The following is a 20,437-nucleotide window of genomic DNA, read 5'->3' as shown; positions in this document are numbered from 1 at the left end:
TTCTTGAAGACCCAACATCCTTTCCTTAAGGAATCTATTTATAGCTCTGGTCAACTTGGGGAAAATGCAAAAGACAATAGAAAATAAATGGATCAATCCTTGTCTACTTTCTCCATTTTTTCTTTCCATAAGCATAAATGTCACCTAAATATAACCTTACAACAGAGAAGAAAGTCATGATTGTGTAATTAACAAAGGGAAAGGGAGTTCTTCATGAAATTTTTTTTCCTTCATGATTCTAAATATGTGTATGCTGTTGTTGGAAGCCACTACCATTTTCCCAAAGTTCTGCTGAGTAGATAAGATAGGGTTGTACACCAAACAGATGATTATTATAATGCTGTCATACTATATGATTTAATTCTGAAATGGAAACGTTTTCAGTGAAACTTTTGTCAAGTGACAATTTAAGATACAGAATGAGGAGACTGCAAAGAAGAAATTTTAAGGAAAGTCAAAAGCAAAAAGGGTTCTTTGTTTTCCTTCAGCTCATTTAAAAGGCCAACGGTAGAACAAGTACCCAAATGGAGAGTGAGACACCATGACTCAGGTGTTTAATGAAGGCAGCAATTTATAAACTGCAGAATAACAATACTAGGGAAGACCAAATGGCTGGCACATTGCATCTGCTTCTTAATATTAGGAAAATTATACAGATAATGTAAATATCCCCTTATTCACTTTATGACCATTCCCGTCTCCTATTTTTCTAGTTGTGAATCTAAAGAGCACTTTTTATGGCATCTTTAGAGTTGGATTTGACTGAGCGACTAAGTACAGCACAGCCTTCATAAGATGTTCTCTTATCGTGGATTCATTTCTAGTAATTATGAATATGTGATTATATGTAAGAGTGTTCAAAAATATCTTTAGGTAAACCATTTCTTGTAGAACTGCTATTATATGCACTGTCACTGAATCATGAATTATGTAGTATTAAGAGGCACTACTATGTGCCCTGCATTATACTATATGTTGCATAATAAAACAGCACATGATTCGTGGCTTCAAGTAAATTACAGTTGGATTATGTCAACTATATCAATCCCTGGGAAACAATCAGAAAACCATATAATGTGATGTAAACATACATGCTTGTTGGTGTGCCAAGAGTAGCCAATATTCAGCAGAAAGAGATAAATTGGAATAAAATAATAGAATGTGATTAAAGAGTTTCTCTAAACCCTTCCTTTGAGATGCGATGTAATTAAGGAAGGTTTGCTTCATTGAGAAAGTGGGATTTGAATTAGGCCTTAAACAATGAGTACACTGAAAATAAATGTGAAATTAGAAGAGCTTTAACTGAATTAATTTATCTCACTTTTCCTGATTTTATTTGTATGAAGACACACATACTCTATCCAACTGAGCTTTGTCAAATAATCCATAAATACATAAAGTATATGTGATTAACAATGCTTTTAATGCCAAAAGACAGCTTATTTTCTTAATCCAAAGCTCACTTTGTGTAATTATTCTTTTTGCAAACTACTAGTTGGTTATATTAACACTTGAGTAATCTTGACAAGAAGTTGCTTTAAGCAGTTAAAGATCCAGATGCTGATCAGCATGCATTAAGTGATTCAGCTTAATTGGTTCCATCTAGATAAATTACTTACCTCAGTTCCTATCACAATTTCTTCCCTGGCAGAGAAGAACAGAAACTCATACAGCTTGTAGTGTTGAAATAAGCTGAAACACAAAATAAATGTGGAAAATTGATAAATTTATTTCAGGAAAAAAAGCAAATATATAAGAATATTTAATACAGGAAAGTTGTCTGCATTGACCAAGCTAAAGACATTAAACACTAATATGGTATCAGTCACCTCCACTACTTCAAAATATGTTGTCCAGAAATGCTAAGAAATTTAAAGGCTTATTTTCTGATACAATGACAATATAACACAGTTAGTATCAGTAAACTAATCTGTGATGAATGGATAGGTTTGGGGTAGATTTCATCTTGACTTTTCTTGGCTCATGACCAAATAATGCAATATACCTAAACACCAACCTTCATATTCTTTTTCATGTTTTGTTCCAAACTGGAATCAATTTCCTCTCATATGAATAGCACTGAATTCTAGGCTACTTCCATATCAATTATACCTCTCATGTTCTCAAACTGTTTCAAGATTAATCTCTAATAACACCTGAAAAATGATGTAATGTTAACTGAACTACTGTTTAGAAGATGTCTTATTTTCTTAAAGAATATTTGATTTCACATCAAAGGCAGGAATTAACTTAAGAAAGATAATCTCTTTAGCTCCTACCCTAAAGACTAGGTGGTCAGTGTATAAAACCTATAAAGAAATAAAAAATAGGAGTTTCTTAAAATATATGTATTTCTAGTAAGGTTAAAGATCTCAGCAATGTGTTACTGAGAGTTAAAAATTTACTGAAAGGTTGACTTCTAATATCCTGTTTGTGATAATATTTGAATTTTTCTAATTCTCTTCCTGCTGGTTGGGAAAATTAATAGACTCATAATACAGTGAAATGCCGAAGAACAAAAAATTGTCTTAGCGGTTTCTCTTTCACTCTGGTGCCTTTTGCTATTTAAGAAAATTGATTTTAATATAACTGAGAAATTAACATTTGCAAAATGTAGCTACAGAGCATGTATAATAATGGCTTCTGAATGCTGTAATGGATCAAAGTTTCAATTCATTTGAAATCAATGAAGAAATCCTCAGGCAGCTGGGTCTCTCTGAGTTATATTAGCAGTTGATCTCACTACTAACACAATCCATTAAAAAGTGATGTGTGTGCAGATCAGTCATGTTTTTTTTTTTTTTTTTTTTTACTACATTCAAATTAGTCATCAACATTCAGAAACTAACTTAGATTTTGACATTACTTTGATTTGTTGGCTAGAAAATACATTAAGATTAGTGACATTTGATGATTCAATGAAGCAAAATACATTCAAATCCACCTTCCCTTACGTTGGTTACCTAGAGAAAGCTTTAAGATTAAAACTATTACATTGTCAATAACTGACTTTGAGTAGAAAAATAAGACTGTAGAGTATTTTGGAAAGAGCTTGGCTTCTTTTCAGTTAACTGATATAAAACTTTACTTTCCCCATCTTGTGTCACTCAATGAAGTCAATTCATAAATCTTCCTTCCTGCAATTTCACAATCTTTCCACTTTATTCTCCTTATTGCATATAGTTCTTAGATTAGTATTAGTTGCTCAGCTGTGTCCAACTGTTTGTGACCCCATGGACTGCAGCCCACTGGGCTCCCCTGTCCATGGAATGAATACTGGAGTGGGTTGCCATTCCCTTCTCTAGGGGATCTCCCAGGGATCAAACTTGGGTCTCCCTCATTACAAGCAGATTCTTTACTACCTGAACCACCAGGGAAGTCATTATTAGATTATCCCATACTAAAAAAGAAATTCACTTCTTACAATGAATATAAAATGCATGACTTGGATGCAGTGGTCAAAGAGGCAAAGTTGGGCAAGGTCAGGATTATAGTGAGACAGGCAAGGAGAGGGGCCACCAAAGGCAGGCACTTACTCAGTTTCTGGTCAAGTCACCCCCAGTGCCTTGATCTGGTCCCCACCACAGCTGGGGTTCTCTCACTTTACCAGGGAGACTTATATGGGAACAAAGTATCACTTCTGAAATGGGAATGTATTTTTTACCTCCACCGTTGAACTTCCAGTTGACTCAAATCCCTAGATTATTTTGCCAAACATCTGTCTTGGTCTTAAATCAAAAGGAGAGGACTCAGAATGAAAATGGGTCAAGATACCTGGCTCCACACCAGGAAGTGCATGTGTGCAAACAGGGACAGTGCTGCTTTTCTTATATTGGGTATAAGTTTGTGCACATTACCTTCACCTGATTTCTACAGAAGATATAGAATATACAATGACAGAAGTGTCCTTGAAGCCGATGGATATCTAAATGATGTCTTATGTTAAAAAGCTACGTATATATTACTCAGATTACTCAGTACTCATAGCAATGTTGGGAAGGAATTTTGGTATTTATTTTTTAGTTCGTAAACACTTTATACTGATAGAGTATATGGTGTAGACTTATTAAGAGCATCAAATGAAATTTCAATTTTATTGTCAGTTAAGTTTCATATGCAATAAGTCATATTATAAAAAGCACTCTCCCAAAATTGACTAGGGCTATCGCTGGTTGATTAAACTTAATTATCAGGCTAAAATGAAACATGGTTATATTTTTGATACATGAGTTAGCTTCATATTTAGAAAATTTCTCTGTAGTCATTAAAATGGTAACTCTTATATGATTTAACTGCCATTAAACTAATATTTGTGGATCTATGTGACACTGTGAACAAGTGTTGTAGTAAAGCACATTTCTCTTTACACAATGTCAGTATCAATTCCAGATATCCTACTTACCAACTGATATTTTATTCTATGTGACATAGACACTTAAAACATATAATTTCTTTGAAGTCACGACATAAAGATTTAATAGCATCAAAACTAGTTCTGGAACTTCCTTAGTGGAGTGGTGGATAAGAATCTACCTGCTTATGCAGGGGATACGGGTTCAATCCCTTGTTTGGGAAGATTCCACATGCCACAGAGCAACTAAATCCATGAACTACAACTACTGAGCCTGTGCTCTAGAGCCCATGAGCTGCAACTACCAGGTCGCACGTTGCTACTACTGTATCCTGCATGCTCTAGGGCCTGTGAGACGCAACCACTGGGCCTGTGTGCTACAATTACTGAAGCCTGCGCACCCTAGATTCTGTGCTCCACAAGAGAAGCCACTGCAGTGAGAAGCCTGTGCACTGCACCAATGAGTAGGCCCTGCTTGCTGCATAGCCCCCACTCACTGCAACTGGAGAAACCCTGTGCAAAGCAAAGAAGACCCAGTGCAGTCAAAAAGTAAGTAAATTATTTTTTTTAAAAAGAAAAACTAGTTCTGATTTACTTTATTTGACTAAACTTCCAATTTTGGGGGGTGGGGTGGGGAGAGGTAAGATTTTTTACCTTTTACAAAATTTTACTTTTTTACTTTTTACAAAATTACTAGGTAATTTTGGTTTGTGAAGTTACCTTGGTTAGGATCTAAAGGTGACTAATACTGATACCTCTCCTCACTTAACCATTTTCTGAATGTAAATAAAATGAAAAGAAACATGTTGATGAATGTTCGTCTGGAGAGATGAGATGAAGAAGAAAAGAGCTGCCATCTTTCACTATCTAGAAGGTGCTTGGGTTTTGCTGTTGTGATTAATTATCCATCCTTGTGCCCAAAGTAAAACTCTTAGGCTGAGAGTTCAGCTGAAAAATGTGCAAGAGAGACCTAGAAGGCTCAAATAGAGAGAGAAAGGAAAGAAGAATGGTCTAAACTCCCCTGCCTAGTGATCTCCAAAGTCTGATGGGAAGAAGGATCCTGGGCAACAGGTTTTCCTTTTCCTTTCCTTTCCTTCTCCTGTTCCTGTTTCCTTTCCAATTCTGGGTTTCCATTCCCTTCTCTCTCTCCACATAGGATCTCCCTTTAATCTGGTTGATAGGAAGACTACTGTGGTTCTCAGTGCAACACACATTAAGAGGTTATGTTATTACATTAAGAAATCATATTATTATATATCAAATGTTATTACATAAAAATACATCATACACCATTATTAATGCATGCCAGAAACCAGTATATAAACCTTATCATATTAAACACATTAATTTTTAAAAAAACTTTCAGACTACAACCAGGATCCTTGCCAAGCAAATTATGAGCACGTCTAGACCATCATGTAGCACCATTTATTTTAGAATTTTTAAAGTTGAAAAGTACTGCAGTATATAGTAATGGAGGAACAAAGATATTCTGCAGAAACTTTTAGTTAGGCAAAAGAAAGATTTTTTTAAAATATTTGTTTAAATATTTGTTTTAAATATTTGTTTAAATATTAAACTCTTGTTTAAATATTTGCTAACTTTAAAAAAAATCCCTTGAGAGAGATGCATGACTCTCATGTAGATCTTGTGACAGAGCATATAAAAAGACAGATTTCTTAGTTCAACAATGAAGAATCACTGTAATAAAAATACTTTTCCTCCAACCCTCATCATTTTCAAAGCAAAGAGAAAGACTTAATGAGTTTAATTGGTCAATACTACAAAATATTTCAGGGCACATAATAAATCTGAGGAAATACATATATAAATCTCTTCAATTTCTAATACAAACTATTTAAATAAATGTTTAAGTGGAAATAAATTTTACTCTATAAAATGTAAAATTTTAATGTCAAGATCAACTACCTAAAGAATCCATTGTGATCAAATCTGAATAATCTGAAAAAATCACTTTATTAATAAGAACAGTAGTACTTAGTGATTCAGAGAAAAAATTCTTAGACAAGAATTATATCCCAATGATATTATACTTATCAAACACAAAGATTTTTTAAATTCGCAAAGTTAACAAAAATGTTCAATGTCCTGGATCTACTGGATGGATGATTTGACTATTATCTAATTATTGGTTGGGTTAATTACTGTATTGCTTCCCTGATAGTTCAGTTGGTAAAGAATTTGCCTGCAATGCAGGAGACCTGGGTTTGATCCCTGGGTTGCAAAGATTCCCTGGAGAAGGGAAAGGCTACCCACTCCAGTATTCTGGCCTGGAGAATTCCATGAACTGTGTAGTCCATGGGGTCGCAGAGAGTCAGACATGAAGAGTGACTTTCACTTCACTTCACTTAATTACTGTATAAATTTTGTAAATGTATAACTTAGTTAAAAATTCAGTTTCTATTTAATAGACCTTTTCTAGAAAACCTGAAATAAAAAACTAAATGCTACTGAATAAAGTCCCTACCTGATTTTCAAGTAATCAACAATAGCACTGGCTTGTTTCACATCAAAGATATTCCATTTTTCATTTTTGTGTGATGGTCCTATTTCAGCCATAACTTCTCCAAGCCATTTTATGCTGTCTTCTAAGGACATATGCAGTGCTGAAAAAAAAATCCATAGAAGTCTTAAGCATTATTTTTATGGATGTTTTGGCAACAAAATAACCAAAGATGTCCTTAATGTGTAAAAATTTCAGTACTTGTGAGGACAAACGGTAATACTACTGTTGTTTGTTTATGCTAATAATTACATTTTATGTAAAAGAACAGCAGGTGACAAACCGAACAACAGTAAATTACCATAAACACTATTCAAATGTCTAAAGAGTTTGTTTCCATTTTAAGATGGGAAAAAACCCTCAAAAAATTACTTTAGAATGGAAAGGAAAATCTTTTTATGATCTTAGATCAAGAGTATAGATGGAAATGACCCAAAGGTTGGTTAGATTAGCTGGTAAGGAAGGCCTACATGGTAGACTTGGCCATGGTAGACAGCAAAACCAAACCCAGAGCTGAAAATGTAAATGAACAGAGTTAGAGTTGACTAATACTCAGTTTTAGCTGATTGTTACCATGTGGGAATTTGGGCCTGAAGAGTTTCAAAGACACCAGAAATATGGATTTTTATGTAAAACATCAAGACTTTTCATTTTTCTTTTCCAAGCTACAGACATACATATGCTGTTTCTCAAACGTATGCCTGATGGTGGTGGTGAGAGCCAGATGACAGTGCAAAAACAGTGACACTGGCACCACTTTGTCACCATTACACCAAACAAGTCAATTATTTCACTATTAAAAGCAAACAACCAACAAAGTAAAACTATTTCCTAAGGCATTCAGTTGAAAAAGAAGTAGGTAAGTGTCAAAAGCATGAGACTTAAACTTTTACAATGTGTATATTACAAATATTAACTTTCATCTTTTCATATTTTTACTTGTGGCAGGCAAATACAAAATACACATACACAGACTGTCATGGCTCCCTGCGTGCTGAGGATGAATCCAGGTAACTGGAGTGTCTCGGTTGTCCTTTGCTGATAAGTGAAGGGTGTATGGACATGACACCAAAGAGCATGAAGCTGGAGATTTGAAAGGCCGTCTATGGGGTTGCACAGAGTCGGACACGACTGAAGTGACAGCAGCAGCAGCACAGAGGAGGTTGGATTGCTTGCTTGGGGAAGGCACTTGTCAGCTGGGGGCCTAGATGAGGGACTAGGAGAGAACTGTGCTGAACAATGTGAACCTCATCCTCCCAAGCCCAACCAAACCATTAATAAAGTTTCCATGTCTTGTTAATGGGGTGTGTGGATTTTTCAGGGAGGTAGAAGGGGAGAGTGCTGGAAGTTATGAGAATATAGGCTGATTGTTGGACCCATTTATTTCTGAGTTACACAGCAACTTTTCCTGGGATGTAAGTGCTAGGTCCCCAAATTACTAATAAAATGACAGTAATTAAAAAATTTGGGAGACACTATAAACACCAGCTTGTAATTTGTTTAGTCTAGATTCTATGTGTAGGAATTAGAAAAGCATACAACTACATAACAATTAAAATCTAGTTTAATGAATGACAGTTAGTCTAATTCTCATAGCCTCCTTACAGATACTATTTTATATCTGTCAGAGATATAGAATTATTGCTAGATAACTAGGTTTTCCTATATCATTTTAAGTGGAGCTCAATTATTATTGAATTATTTCTTTTTTCATGACAAACTTCTTTTGAAAATAGTGAGAGCAATTTCAGAAATGAAAAATCTGTTGGATAAGATTACCTAAGAAATGAATGGACTAAAATCTGAATCATTTTATTAATAAAATGATATTAATTAGAGATGCAGAGAAAAAATCTAGATGATTATAATTCTATATGTAATTATACTTTCAGGCACAAAAATAAATTTATACGGCTATTTCCTTATGTTAAAATATAACTGACTCTTTAAAACTGTTTTTATGTCTAATGTCTTTCAATAGGAAATGCCTTTTAAAATATGAAAGTTACTTATCTAACTGAAATGTTTGCTCCTTAAAAAATCACTTTTAGTGATGTGATTAAAATATAAAAGATTAAACCAATTAAATAGTAAAAGCTGTTAGAAATAAAATTTATCCTTGAAAATTTAGGGGAGTCAAAAAACAAAATATACTTATAATTAGTTGGAAGATTTAGATTGGTACCTCATAACTGCCATTTACTAGCGAGGTGATCTGAGTTTCATTTGCTTATCTGTAAATGAGAATAATATCAATTTTCAAACTAATAGTGCTGCTGTGAAGATCGAATAAGGAATGCATGGGAAACTCTTGGTAAACTGAAAACATACATATTATATGTCTATTCCAATACCAAAGAAAGGCAATGCCAAAGAATGCTCAAACTACCGCACAATTGCACTCATCTCACACACTAGTAAAGTAATGCTCAAAATTCTCCAAGCCAGGCTTCAGCAATATGTGAACTGTGAAATTCCAGATGTTCAAGCTGGTTTTAGAAAAGGCAGAGGAACAAGAGATCAAATTGCCAACATCTGCTGGATCATCAAAAAAGCAAGAGAGTTCCAGAAAAACATCTATTTCTGCTTTATTGACTATGCCAAAGCCTTTGACTGTGTGGATCACAATAAACCGTGGGAAATTCTGAAAGAGATGGGAATACCAGAGCATCTGACCTGTCTTTTGAGAAACCTGTATGCAGGTCAAGAAGCAACAGTTAGAATTGGACATGGAACAACAGACTGGTTCCAAATAGGAAAAGGAGTATGGCAAGGCTGTATATTGTCACCCTGCTTATTTAACTTATATGCAGAGTACGTCAGAAATGCTGGGCTGGAAGAAGCACAAGCTGGAATCAAGATTGCCAGGAGAAATATCAATAACCTCAGATATGCAGATGACACCACCCTTATGGCAGAAAGTAAAGAGGAACTAAAAAGCCTCTTGATGAAAGTGAAGGGGGAGAGTGAAAAAGTTGGCTTAAAGCTCAACATTCAGAAAACGAAGATCACGGCATCTGGTCCCATCACTTCATGGGAAATAGATGGGGAAACAGTGGCTGACTTTGTTTTTTTGGGCTCCAAAATCACTGCAGATGGTGCTTGTAGCCATGAAATTAAAAGACACTTACTCCTTGGAAGGAAAGTTATGACCAACCTAGATAGCATATTCAAAAGCAGAGACATTACTTTGCCAACAAGGGTCCGTCTAGTCAAGGGTCTGACCACAAGTCTAGTCCAGTGGTCATGTATGGATGTGAGAGTTGGACTGTGAAGAAAGCTGAGTGCCAAAGCATTGATGCTTTTGAACTGTGGTGTTGGAGAAGACTCCTGAGAGTCCCTTGGACTGCAAGGAGATCCAACCAGTCCATCCTAAAGGAGATCAGTCCTGGGTGTTCATTGGAAGGACTGATGCTAAAGCTGAAACTCCAATACTTTGGCCACCTCATGCGAAGAGTTGACTCATTGGAAAAGACCCTCATGCTGGGAGGGAATGGCGTCAGGAGGAGAAGGGGACGACAGAGGATGAGATGGCTGGATGGCATCACTGACATGATGGATACGGGTTTGGGTAGACTCTGGGAGTTGGTGATGACAGGGAAGCCTGGCATGCTGCAATTCATGGGGTCGCAGAGTCAGATATGACTGAGCGACTGAACTGAACTGATAGCGCTTTCTAGAATTCAACCCAAAACCAGGCACATTTGAGGTAGTCAGGAAGATGGGCTTTCACTTGCTGGAGTTCAGATGTGGCATCTCTTAATCTCATTTATTTTTATAATTTTTAAAATAAGGAGAATAATATTAATAGAACTATATCATAAGATTGTGGATGAATTAAGTGACAGTATTTGGAAAGCAAATGGCACCGTGAGTGACACAAGTTAATTCTATGAAATATTTACTAATATTATTCCTATTTGGAAGAAAAACAATTCAACTTAATAGAACTAAGAAGTGTTCTATGATTATTTAATAAATTCATGTTATATAGAGGAGAATTAATCTTGGCCCATTGACCTTGACAGAGGCCAAATATCCAGTCTGTCTGTCTACATCCAATGCTTGGTCAGGTCCTGGAAAAATTAGACCTCAATATGTATATTACTGGAGAAGGAAATGGCAACCCACTCCAGTACTCTTGCCTAGAAAATTCCATGGATGGAGGAGCCTGGTGGGCTACAGTCCATAGTCACAAAGAGTTGGACACGACTGAGTGACTTCATGACTTCACGAAAGATAATTGTACAAATCTTATGTTCCATAGTCCTTTATTTTGATCTAATTTGACTCCAGGTGGGTTGTCTGCAGAATGTCTCATAGATAATGCAGCAAAATCTGAGACAAGGGACAGGTTAGAAGTGAGTCAGTATAAAATGTCGTTTCCACACTAGAATTTTATTAGTAACCATCAACCATGCTACAGTTCAGAGCAGATTGCTCTTCAGTGCTTTTTCTATGAAGATGTTGCAGAATGGAATGGGAGTGCTCACTATGCACTCAGGACTCTACCACGTTTTCGTTTAAGTATAAACATACTTTACCTATTTCCCTGGTATACCTGGCTAAGATTACATTCTGTCCTGATGGTAGTTAGAACCTTTTCAGGTTGAAAGGTTTGAGGGGATTTTCTGTTTTTATCAGAAGGTAAAAACTAGATCCCTTGCTTTTTTTCTGGTTAGCCTTTACACATGTACTTTCACTCTCTCATAGTTTATGAGTACTTGAATGGATCCTGTTCAAGTTTTAAAAATTCATTTTTGGACTGACATTAGCAATATAAAGTTTCACATCAAAGAAATATTTGTGATGCAGTTGGAAGTTATGGAAAAAGTTTAAAATGGAAATCTCTTGTCAAATTTGGAATGTGAGATTCATGAAATTTTTCTACTTTCCTTTACTGTTTCTAGTTTATAAATTCTTAGCTCACAGGCTGCAAAGCTTAAGACTATTCATGTCATATACTTCTTTTTACAATTAAATTCATAAGTGGTACATTCACATGGTTCAAAAAATATATGTCAAGGTGTACTGTAAGAAGACTTACTCCAATCCTGTTGTCCATATGTCTAGTTCCTATACCCTTTGCACATAAAATTTTGATTATTAGTTTTTTCTACATCATTTCAGCACTTCTTTGTATATATAACAAATAAAAACATATAAAGACTTATTCTTCTCTCTTTTTTAAACAAAAGAATACAACTCTGCACTTTGCTTGACTCAGTAACAACATATGATATCTAGAAAGCTTCCTCATTCTTTCTTTTTTTACAGCTGCATGGTATCATGATTTAGGGATAGGGTAATCCCTACATATAAATTTGTTTTTTCGGAGTAGTTTTAGATTTACAGAAAAGTTGCAAGAATATCACAAAGAGTTCCCATATAGCTTATACACAGTTTCCCCCATTGTTAACATTGCTATGGTGCATTTGGCACAACTAATGAGCAAATATTATATTATTATTCAAGTTCACTCTTTGGATTTCTTTAGTTTTTATTAAAGTCTTTTTTGTTCTGTCCCAGGATTCCCTCCAAACACATTACATTTACTCATCTCATCTTCTGAGATTGCATAATTTTTCAGACGTTCCTTGTTGTTAAAGGCTTTTACAGTTTCAAGAAATACTGATCAGGTATTTTGTAGTGTATACTTAAATTTGGTATAAATTTGATACTTCTGTCATGATTAGATAAGGAATAAAGGTTTTGGGGAGGAAGACTACAGAGCCATTTTCTTCACACTATAACAAGTGGTAAAGAATCTGTCTACAAATGCAGATGTAGGAAACACGGGTTTGATCCCTGGGTCAGGTAGATTCCTAGGAAGAGGAAATGGCAAACCACTCCAGTATTCTTGGCTGGAGAATCCCATGGAGAGGGGAGCGAGGTGAGCTACCATCCACAGGGTTGCAAGGAATTGGACATGAGTGACTGAGCAAGCACACACCTTACTATGCGTGCTTTTGCCACCCACATCACATTGCTATTTAACATGGCTCATCACTAATAGTGCTACTATTTGGACCTGCTGAGGTTGTATCTATCAGGCTTCCCTATATAAAGTTACTATTTTCCCTCCTTTCCATACTGTCCTCTTTGAAATGAGGTGTGCAGCACATTCTTAAGAAATGGGAAAAGGTGTTCAACTTCTTGAGGATGCAGTGATGTGCTTAGTTGCTCTGTCCTTTCTGTGACTTTGCAACCTCATGGACTGTAACCCGCCAGACTCCTCTGTCCATGGGGATTTTCCAGGCAAGAATCCTGGAATGGGTGGCCATGCTTTCCTCCAGGGGAGGTATCTATAAAAATTACTGGGACTTCCACATGGGAGATTTGTCTATTTTGCCCCAGTTAATTATTTGATGTTGTTCAGTCACGAAGTCATGGCCAACTCTTTGCAACCCCATGAACTGAAGTACAACAGGCTTCTCTGTCCTTCATTATCTTCTGGAGTTTGTTCCAACTCATGTCCATGGAGAAAGTGATGGCATCCAACCATCTCATCCTCTGTCATCCCCTTCTTTTCTTGCCCTCAACCTTTCCCAGCATCAGGGTTTTACCAATGAGTCAGCTCTTCCCATCAGGTGGACAAACTATTGGAGCTTCAGCATCAGTCCTTCCAATGAATATTCACGACTTATTTCCTTTAGGATTGACTGCTTTGATCTCCTTGTTCTCCAAGGACTCTCAAGAGTCTCCTCCAGCACCAATTTTTCAGCACTCAGCCTTCTTTATACTCTTTCATATCCATACACAACAAATGGAAAAACCATAGCTTTAACTATATGGACCTTTGCTTTTTAATATACTGTACAGGTTTGTCATAGCTATTCTTCCAAGGAGCAAGCATCTTTTAATTTCATGGCTGCAGTCACCATCTGCAGTGATTTTGAAGGCCAAGAAAACGAAATCTGACACTGTTTCTACATTCTCCCCATCTATTTGCCATGAAGTGATGGACAGGATGTCATGATCTTCAGTTTCTGAATGCTGAGTTCTAAGCCAGGTTTTCACTCTCCTCTTTCACCTTCATCAAGAGGTTCTTTAGCTGCTCTTTACTTTCTGCCATTAAAAGTGGTATCATCTGCATATCTGAGTTTGTTGATATCTCTCCCTGAAATCTTGATTCCACCTTGGGATTCATCCATCTTGGCATTCCACGTGATGTACTCTGCATCTCAGTTCAGTTCAGTCACTCAGTCATGTCCGACTCTATGTGACCAAATGGACTGCAGCATGCCAGGCTTCCCTGTCCATCACCAACTCCCAGAGTTTACTCAAACTAATGTCCATCGAGTCAGTGATGCAATCCAACCATCTCATCCTGTCATCCTCTTCTCCTCCCGCCTTCAATCTTTCCCAGTATCAGGGTCTTTTCCAATGAGTGAGTTCTTCCCATCAGGTGACCAAAGTATTGTAGTTTCAGCTTTAGTATGAGCCTTTGCAATAAATATTCCGGACTGATTCCCTTTAGGATTGACTGGTTGGATCTCCTTGCCGTCCAAGGGACTCTCAAGAGCCTTTTCCACCACCACAGTTCAAAAGCATCAATTTTTTGGCACTCAGCTTTCTTTACAGTCCAACTCTCACATCCATACATGACTACTGGAAAAACCAGAGCTTTGACTAGATGGACTTTTGTTGGCAAAGTAATGTCTCTGTTTTTTAATGTGCTGTCTAGGTTGGTCATAACTTTTCTCCCAAGGAGTAAGCATCTTTTAATTTCATGGTTGCAGGCACCATCTGCAGTGATTTTAGAGCCCCCCAAAATAAAGTCTCTCACTGTTTCCCCATCTATTTCCCATGAAGTGATGGTACTAGATGCCATCTTCTTAGTTTTCTGAATGCTGAGCTGTAAGCCAACTTTTTCACTCTCCTCTTTCACTTTAATCAAGAGGCTCTTTAGTTCTTCTTTGGTTTCTGCCATAAGAGATGGGAATACCAGACCATCTGACCTGCCTCTTGAGAAACCTATATGCAGGTCAGGAAGCAACAGTTAGAACTGGACATAGAACAACAGACTGGTTCCAAATAGGAAAAGGAGTACGGCAAGGCTGTATATTGTCATTCTGCTTATTTAACTTATATGCAGAGTACGTCAGAAATGCTGGGCTGGAAGAAGCACAAGCTGGAATCAAGATTGCCAGGAGAAATATCAATAATCTCAGATATGCAGATGACACCACCCTTATGGCAGAAAGTGAAGAGGAACTAAAAAGCCTCTTGATGAAAGTGAAAGTGGAGAGTGAAAAAGTTGGCTTAAAGCTCAACATTCAGAAAATGAAGATCATGGCATCTGGTCCCATCACTTCATGGGAAATAGATGGGGAAACAGTGGAAACAGTGTCAGACTTTATTTTTTGGGGCTCTGAAAGCACTGCAGATGGTGATTGCAGCCATGAAATTAAAAGACACTTACTCCTTGGAAGGAAAGTTATGACCAACCTAGATAGCATATTCAAAAGCAGAGACACTGCTTTGCCAACAAAGGTCCATCTAGTCAAGGCTATGGTTTTTCCAGTAGTCATGTATGGATGTGAGAGTTGGACAGTGAAGAAAGCTGAGCACCGAAGAATTGATGCTTTTGAACTGTGGTGTTGGAGAAGACTCTTGAGAGTCCCTTCGACTGCAAGGAGATCCAACCAGTCCATCCTAAAGGAGGTCAGTCCTGGGTGTTCATTGGAAGGACTGATGCTAAAGCTGAAACTCCAGTACTTTGGCCACCTCATGCAAAGAGTTGACTCACTGGAAAAGACTCTGATGCTGGGAGGGATTAGGGGCAGGAGAAGGCAACAGCAGAGGATGAGATGGCTGATGCCATCACCGACTCGATGGACGTGAGTCTGAGTAACTCTGGGAGTTGGTGATGGACAGGGAGGCCTGGCGTGCTGCAATTCATGGGGCTGCAAAGAGTCGGACATGACTGAGCGACTGAACTGAACTGAACTGAACTGATAAGGGTGGTGTCATCTACATATCTGAGGTTACTGATATTTCTCCTGGCAATCTTGATTCCAGCTTGTGCTTCTTCCAGTCCAGCGTTTCTCATGATGTACTCTGCATATAAGTTAAATAAGCAGGGTGACAATATACAGCCTTGCCATACTCCTTTTCCTATTTGGAACCAGTCTGTTGTTCCATGTCCAGTTCTAACTGTTGCTTCCTGACCTGCATACAGGTTTCTCAAGAGGCAGGTTAGGTGGTCTGGTATTCCCATCTCTTTAAGAATTTTCCATAGATTATTGTGATCCACACAGTAAAAGGCTTTGGCATAGTCAATAAAGCAGAAATAGATGTTTTTCTGGAACTCTCTTGCTTTTTCGATGATCCAACGGATGTTGGCAACTGATCTCTGGTTCCTCTGCCTTTTCTAAATCCAGCTTGTACATCTGGAAGCTCTTAGTTCAGGTACTGTAGAACCTAGTGAGAAGGATTTTGAGCATAATCTTGCTGGCACATGACATGAGTACAATTGTATGGTAATTTGAACATTCTTTGGCATTGCCTTTCTTTGGGATTGGAATGAAAACTGACCTTTTCCAGTCCTGTGGCCACTGCTTTTTCTAAATTTACTGGCATATTGAGTACAGCACATTAACAGCATCATCTTTTAGGATTTCAAATAGTTCTCCATCCAAATAGAACTCCATGGAGTTCAAATAGAACTCCATCACCTCCACTAACTTTGTTTGTAGTAATGCTTCCTAAGACCCACTTGACTTCACACTACAGGATGTCTGGCTCTAGTGGGTGATTACACCATCATGGTTGTCTGGGTCACTAAGAGCTTTTTTGTAGAGTTCCGCTGTGTATTCTTGCCACCTTTTCTTAATCCTTTCTGCTTCTGCTAGGTCCTTGCCATTTTTGTCCTTTATTGTGCCTATCTTTGCATGAAAGATTCCCTTGGTATCTCCAATTTTCTTAAAGAGATCTCTCGTCTTTCCTATTCTGCTTTCTTCCTCTATTTCTTTGCATTGTTGACTTAAGAAGGCTTTCTTATCTCTCCTTGCTGTTCTCTGGAACTCTGCATTCAATTTGGAATATCTTTCCCTTTCTCCTTTGCCTTTTGCTTCCCTTCTTTTCTCAGCTACAAATAAGGAATCCTCAGACAACCACTTTGCTTTATTGCATTTCTTTTGGTTTTGCATTGCATTGTTTTTGGTCACCACCTCTGGTACAATGTTATGAACCTCCGTTCATAGTTCTTCAGTGACTCTCTCTCCGATGTAGTCCTTTGTTTCTATTTGTCACTTCCACTGTATAATCATAAGGGATTCATTTAGGTCCTACCCGAATGGCCTAGTGGTTTTCCCTATTTTCTTCAATTTAAGCCTGAATTTTGCAATAAGGAGCTGATTATCTAGAAACAGTCAGCTCCAGATCTTGTTTTTGCTGACTGTATAGAGGTTTTCTGTCTTAGGATGCATAGAATGTAGTCAATCTGATTTCAGTACTTACCATCTGGTGATGTCCATGTGTAGAGTTGTCTCTTGTGTTGTTGGAAGAGTACTGTGCTGTGCTGTGAACAGTATGTTCTCTTGGCAAAACTGTCAGCCTCTGCCCTGATTCATTTTGTACTACAAGGCCAAACTTGCCTGTTATTCCAGGTAACTCCTGATTTCCTACTTTTGTATTCCAGTCCCCTGTGATGAAAAGGACATCTTTTGTGTGTGTTAGATCTAGGAGGTCTTGTAGGTCTTCATAAATAACAGTTCAAAAAAAAAAAAAATAAATAACAGTTCAACTTCAGCATTACTGGTTGCACCACAGATTTGGATTACTGTGATGTTGAATGGTTTGCCTTGGAAACGAACTGAGATCATCCTGTCATTTTTGAGATTGCACCCAAGTACTGTATTTTAAACTCTTTTGTTGACTATGAGGCCTATTTCATCCTTTCTAAGGAATTCTTGCCCACAGTAGTAGATATGGTCATCTGAATTAAATTTGCCTATCCCATCCATTTTCATTTACTGATTCCTAAAAGGTCCATGTTCACTCTTGCCATCTCCTGTTTGACCACATCCAATTTACGTTTTTTCATGCATTTAACATTCCAGGTTCCTATGCAATATTTTTCTTTACAGCACTGGATTTCACTTTTACCCCCAGATATAAACACTACTGGGCATCCTTTTGGCTATGGCCCAGCCTCTTCATTCTTTCTGTAGCTATTTCTCTGCTCTTCCCCAGTAGTATACTGGACACCTACCAACCTGGGAGGTTCATCTTTCAGTTATATATTTTTGCCTTTTCATACTGTTCATGGGGTTCTCAAGGCAAGAATACTCAAGTGGTCTGTCATTCCCTTCTCCAGGGGACCATGTTTTGTTAGGCCCTAACTAGCAGGGACATGGCCTTCAGCTGCTCAAGGTAGCTGGATTACATGCATGGTGCCCCGGCTGGCCTGCGGTCCCACTGTTATCCTCCTTGAGCGTTTAAACTGTCACTAGCCATCCAGTGTCAGTCAATGTGCAGTCAGGGGATCGAGGCAAAGGCGACACTGGAATGACTGGTAAGTGGGTCGGAGGAAGGCTGGAGCCAATGTTGAAGGATTCCCAGGAGCAGAGGGCACCCCAGCATCATGGCTGCCACTGGCCACTTGGAACCAACCTGCTGCCCAGGAGCCACCGTCCACCATGGAGCTGATGTACCGCCCAGGAGCTGCTGTCCACCAGTGGAGCTGATGTGCCGCCCAGGAGCCGCTGTCTGCTGTGGAGCCACTGTCTACTCTGGAGCCGATCAGCCACCTTGGAGTGAACAGTACCCAGGCCTCTCCACTGCTGGTGGTTGTCCTGGGTCCAATCTGTCACTACCCTGCTCCCATCTCCGTCTCTGGGGTGATCTTTGTGAAGCCACTTCCCAGGCCACCAACACCACTTCAGGTTGCCAAAGCCATGTTATCCCATGGCCATTTGTAGGTAGTTAATTATTTATTCAAGTATTAATTCATTTATTCCAATTATTTATTCAATCATTAATTTTCATCAGCATGGATTCATGGAAGTTAATTTCATACTTTGGATTATAATTCAATACTATGCTATCTTGTTCAATTTGTTCTGTGGGTATTGGGAGCTTTTTCAGTTGGCTTCTCCATTCTTTGGACATACTCCCATCATTCTTATTTCTAAGCACTTTTTTCTGGCCACTACAAGATGCCCCACGCTCACCTTTTATGTTCCCTGCTCTAGGTCTACAATCAGCCATTTTTCTAAGGAGCCCTAGTTCCTTTCATTTGAAAATGAAATTATAAACCAAGGCCTGAGTCCTGGGTGGTACGCTCAATGCTATTGGATATCATTGCTTTTCGGCCCTATTTGTGAATAGAGCTGAGAAGTTTATGAATATATGTTTACACTGAACTCTACAACTATTCATCTGTATATTTCTTATGTTAAACAAGAGTTCACACCAATATTTTCAATTGATGTTTCTAATTTTTTGCTGTTTCAAACATTACTGCAACTAATGACACTACATATATGTCAGGCTATGTGTGTGCCAGTGAATATGCATGATAAGTTCCCAAAAGTTGAATTGCTGGGAAGAGTCAATACATTTGTCAAAGAGATAATACATCTGTAAATTTGATAGACAGCTGCTAACCTACATTCCATAATGGGGCTCTTACTTCCATCAGCAACACAAGAGAGTACTTGTTTTCTTACAGCTTTGACAGCTGAAAATGCTACCAAAGTTTTACAGTTTTGTCAATTTGATATATGACAAATAACATTTTTGTGTAGTTTTAATTAATGTTTTTCTTATCTTTAAGACTGAGCTTTTCATTTATTTAAGAATCATTTGTATTTATTTAGTCATAGCCTTGGTATACTCTTCTATTGCGCTATTGGTCTTTTTCTTCTTGCTTTTGTATGCTCTTTTTTATATTATAGAATTTGTTTGTTGATGTCTGAGATGCAATGTTTACCCCAGGTTCTAATTTTTATTTTGGTATTTTTCCATTGCAGACTTTTGACTTTTATAAATGAAATTTATATCAAATATATATCAAATTTTATCTTTATGGCTTCCGAATTTTGAAGTATAAAGATCTTCCCCATCCAAGGTTGTAAATAAATTAAACCATGTTTTTCTCTAATATTTTTAAGGCTTCACTTAATTTAAAATTAAGCATTTGATTCATTGGGAATGTATTCTGGTTTATATTAACAGACAGACACAGGTTTGAATCCAATTTCATTTTATTTTTTTCTTGATGGATACTGTTGTCCTAGTATTATTTATTGAATAATTTATCTTTCCATCACAGATTTGAAATGTCATTTTACTGAATACTGACTTCTATTGGTTAAATTGCTGTTCCTTTGGTCTGTCTATCTAGTGATTCACCACTGTGTTCAAATACTTGAGGTTTTCTGTTACTAAACTACAGAAGTAGTACTACTACTACTAAGATATGCTATAGCTTATTACATTTTCTGAAGACAGTTTTTCTGGCAATTCGTCCTGTTTATTTTCCATATTTTGTTAGAATCATCTTGCCTAGAAACTCACTCCTAGACAAAAATATTAACAAAATACTGTTGGCA

The 20,437-nt window shown here is 37.4% G+C and overlaps 1 protein-coding gene across 7 annotated transcripts in view; it reads right to left on the bottom strand.

The window, feature by feature from the left end:
* CABCOCO1 (ciliary associated calcium binding coiled-coil 1) overlaps positions 1–20,437 on the bottom strand; it is a 171,870-nt gene that overhangs the window by 110,053 nt on the left and 41,380 nt on the right. For all 7 annotated transcript variants that reach the window (XR_003033053.2, NM_001244348.1, NM_001105618.2 and 4 more), the window contains exons 4-5: positions 6,840–6,978; positions 1,620–1,692 (exon numbers count right to left, since the gene is read on the bottom strand). Coding sequence is in view for 6 of the 7 variants with exons in the window: in NM_001244348.1 (NP_001231277.1) it covers positions 1,620–1,692; positions 6,840–6,978 (212 nt within the window). In the remaining variant the exon portion in view is untranslated. The remainder of the gene's footprint in view (positions 1–1,619; positions 1,693–6,839; positions 6,979–20,437) is intronic.

The sequence above is a fragment of the Bos taurus genome, chromosome 28 (assembly GCF_002263795.3).
Source record: "Bos taurus isolate L1 Dominette 01449 registration number 42190680 breed Hereford chromosome 28, ARS-UCD2.0, whole genome shotgun sequence".
In the NCBI taxonomy this organism is placed as follows: Eukaryota; Metazoa; Chordata; class Mammalia; order Artiodactyla; family Bovidae; genus Bos; species Bos taurus.
This window is presented reverse-complemented; position numbering and strand designations above follow the sequence as displayed.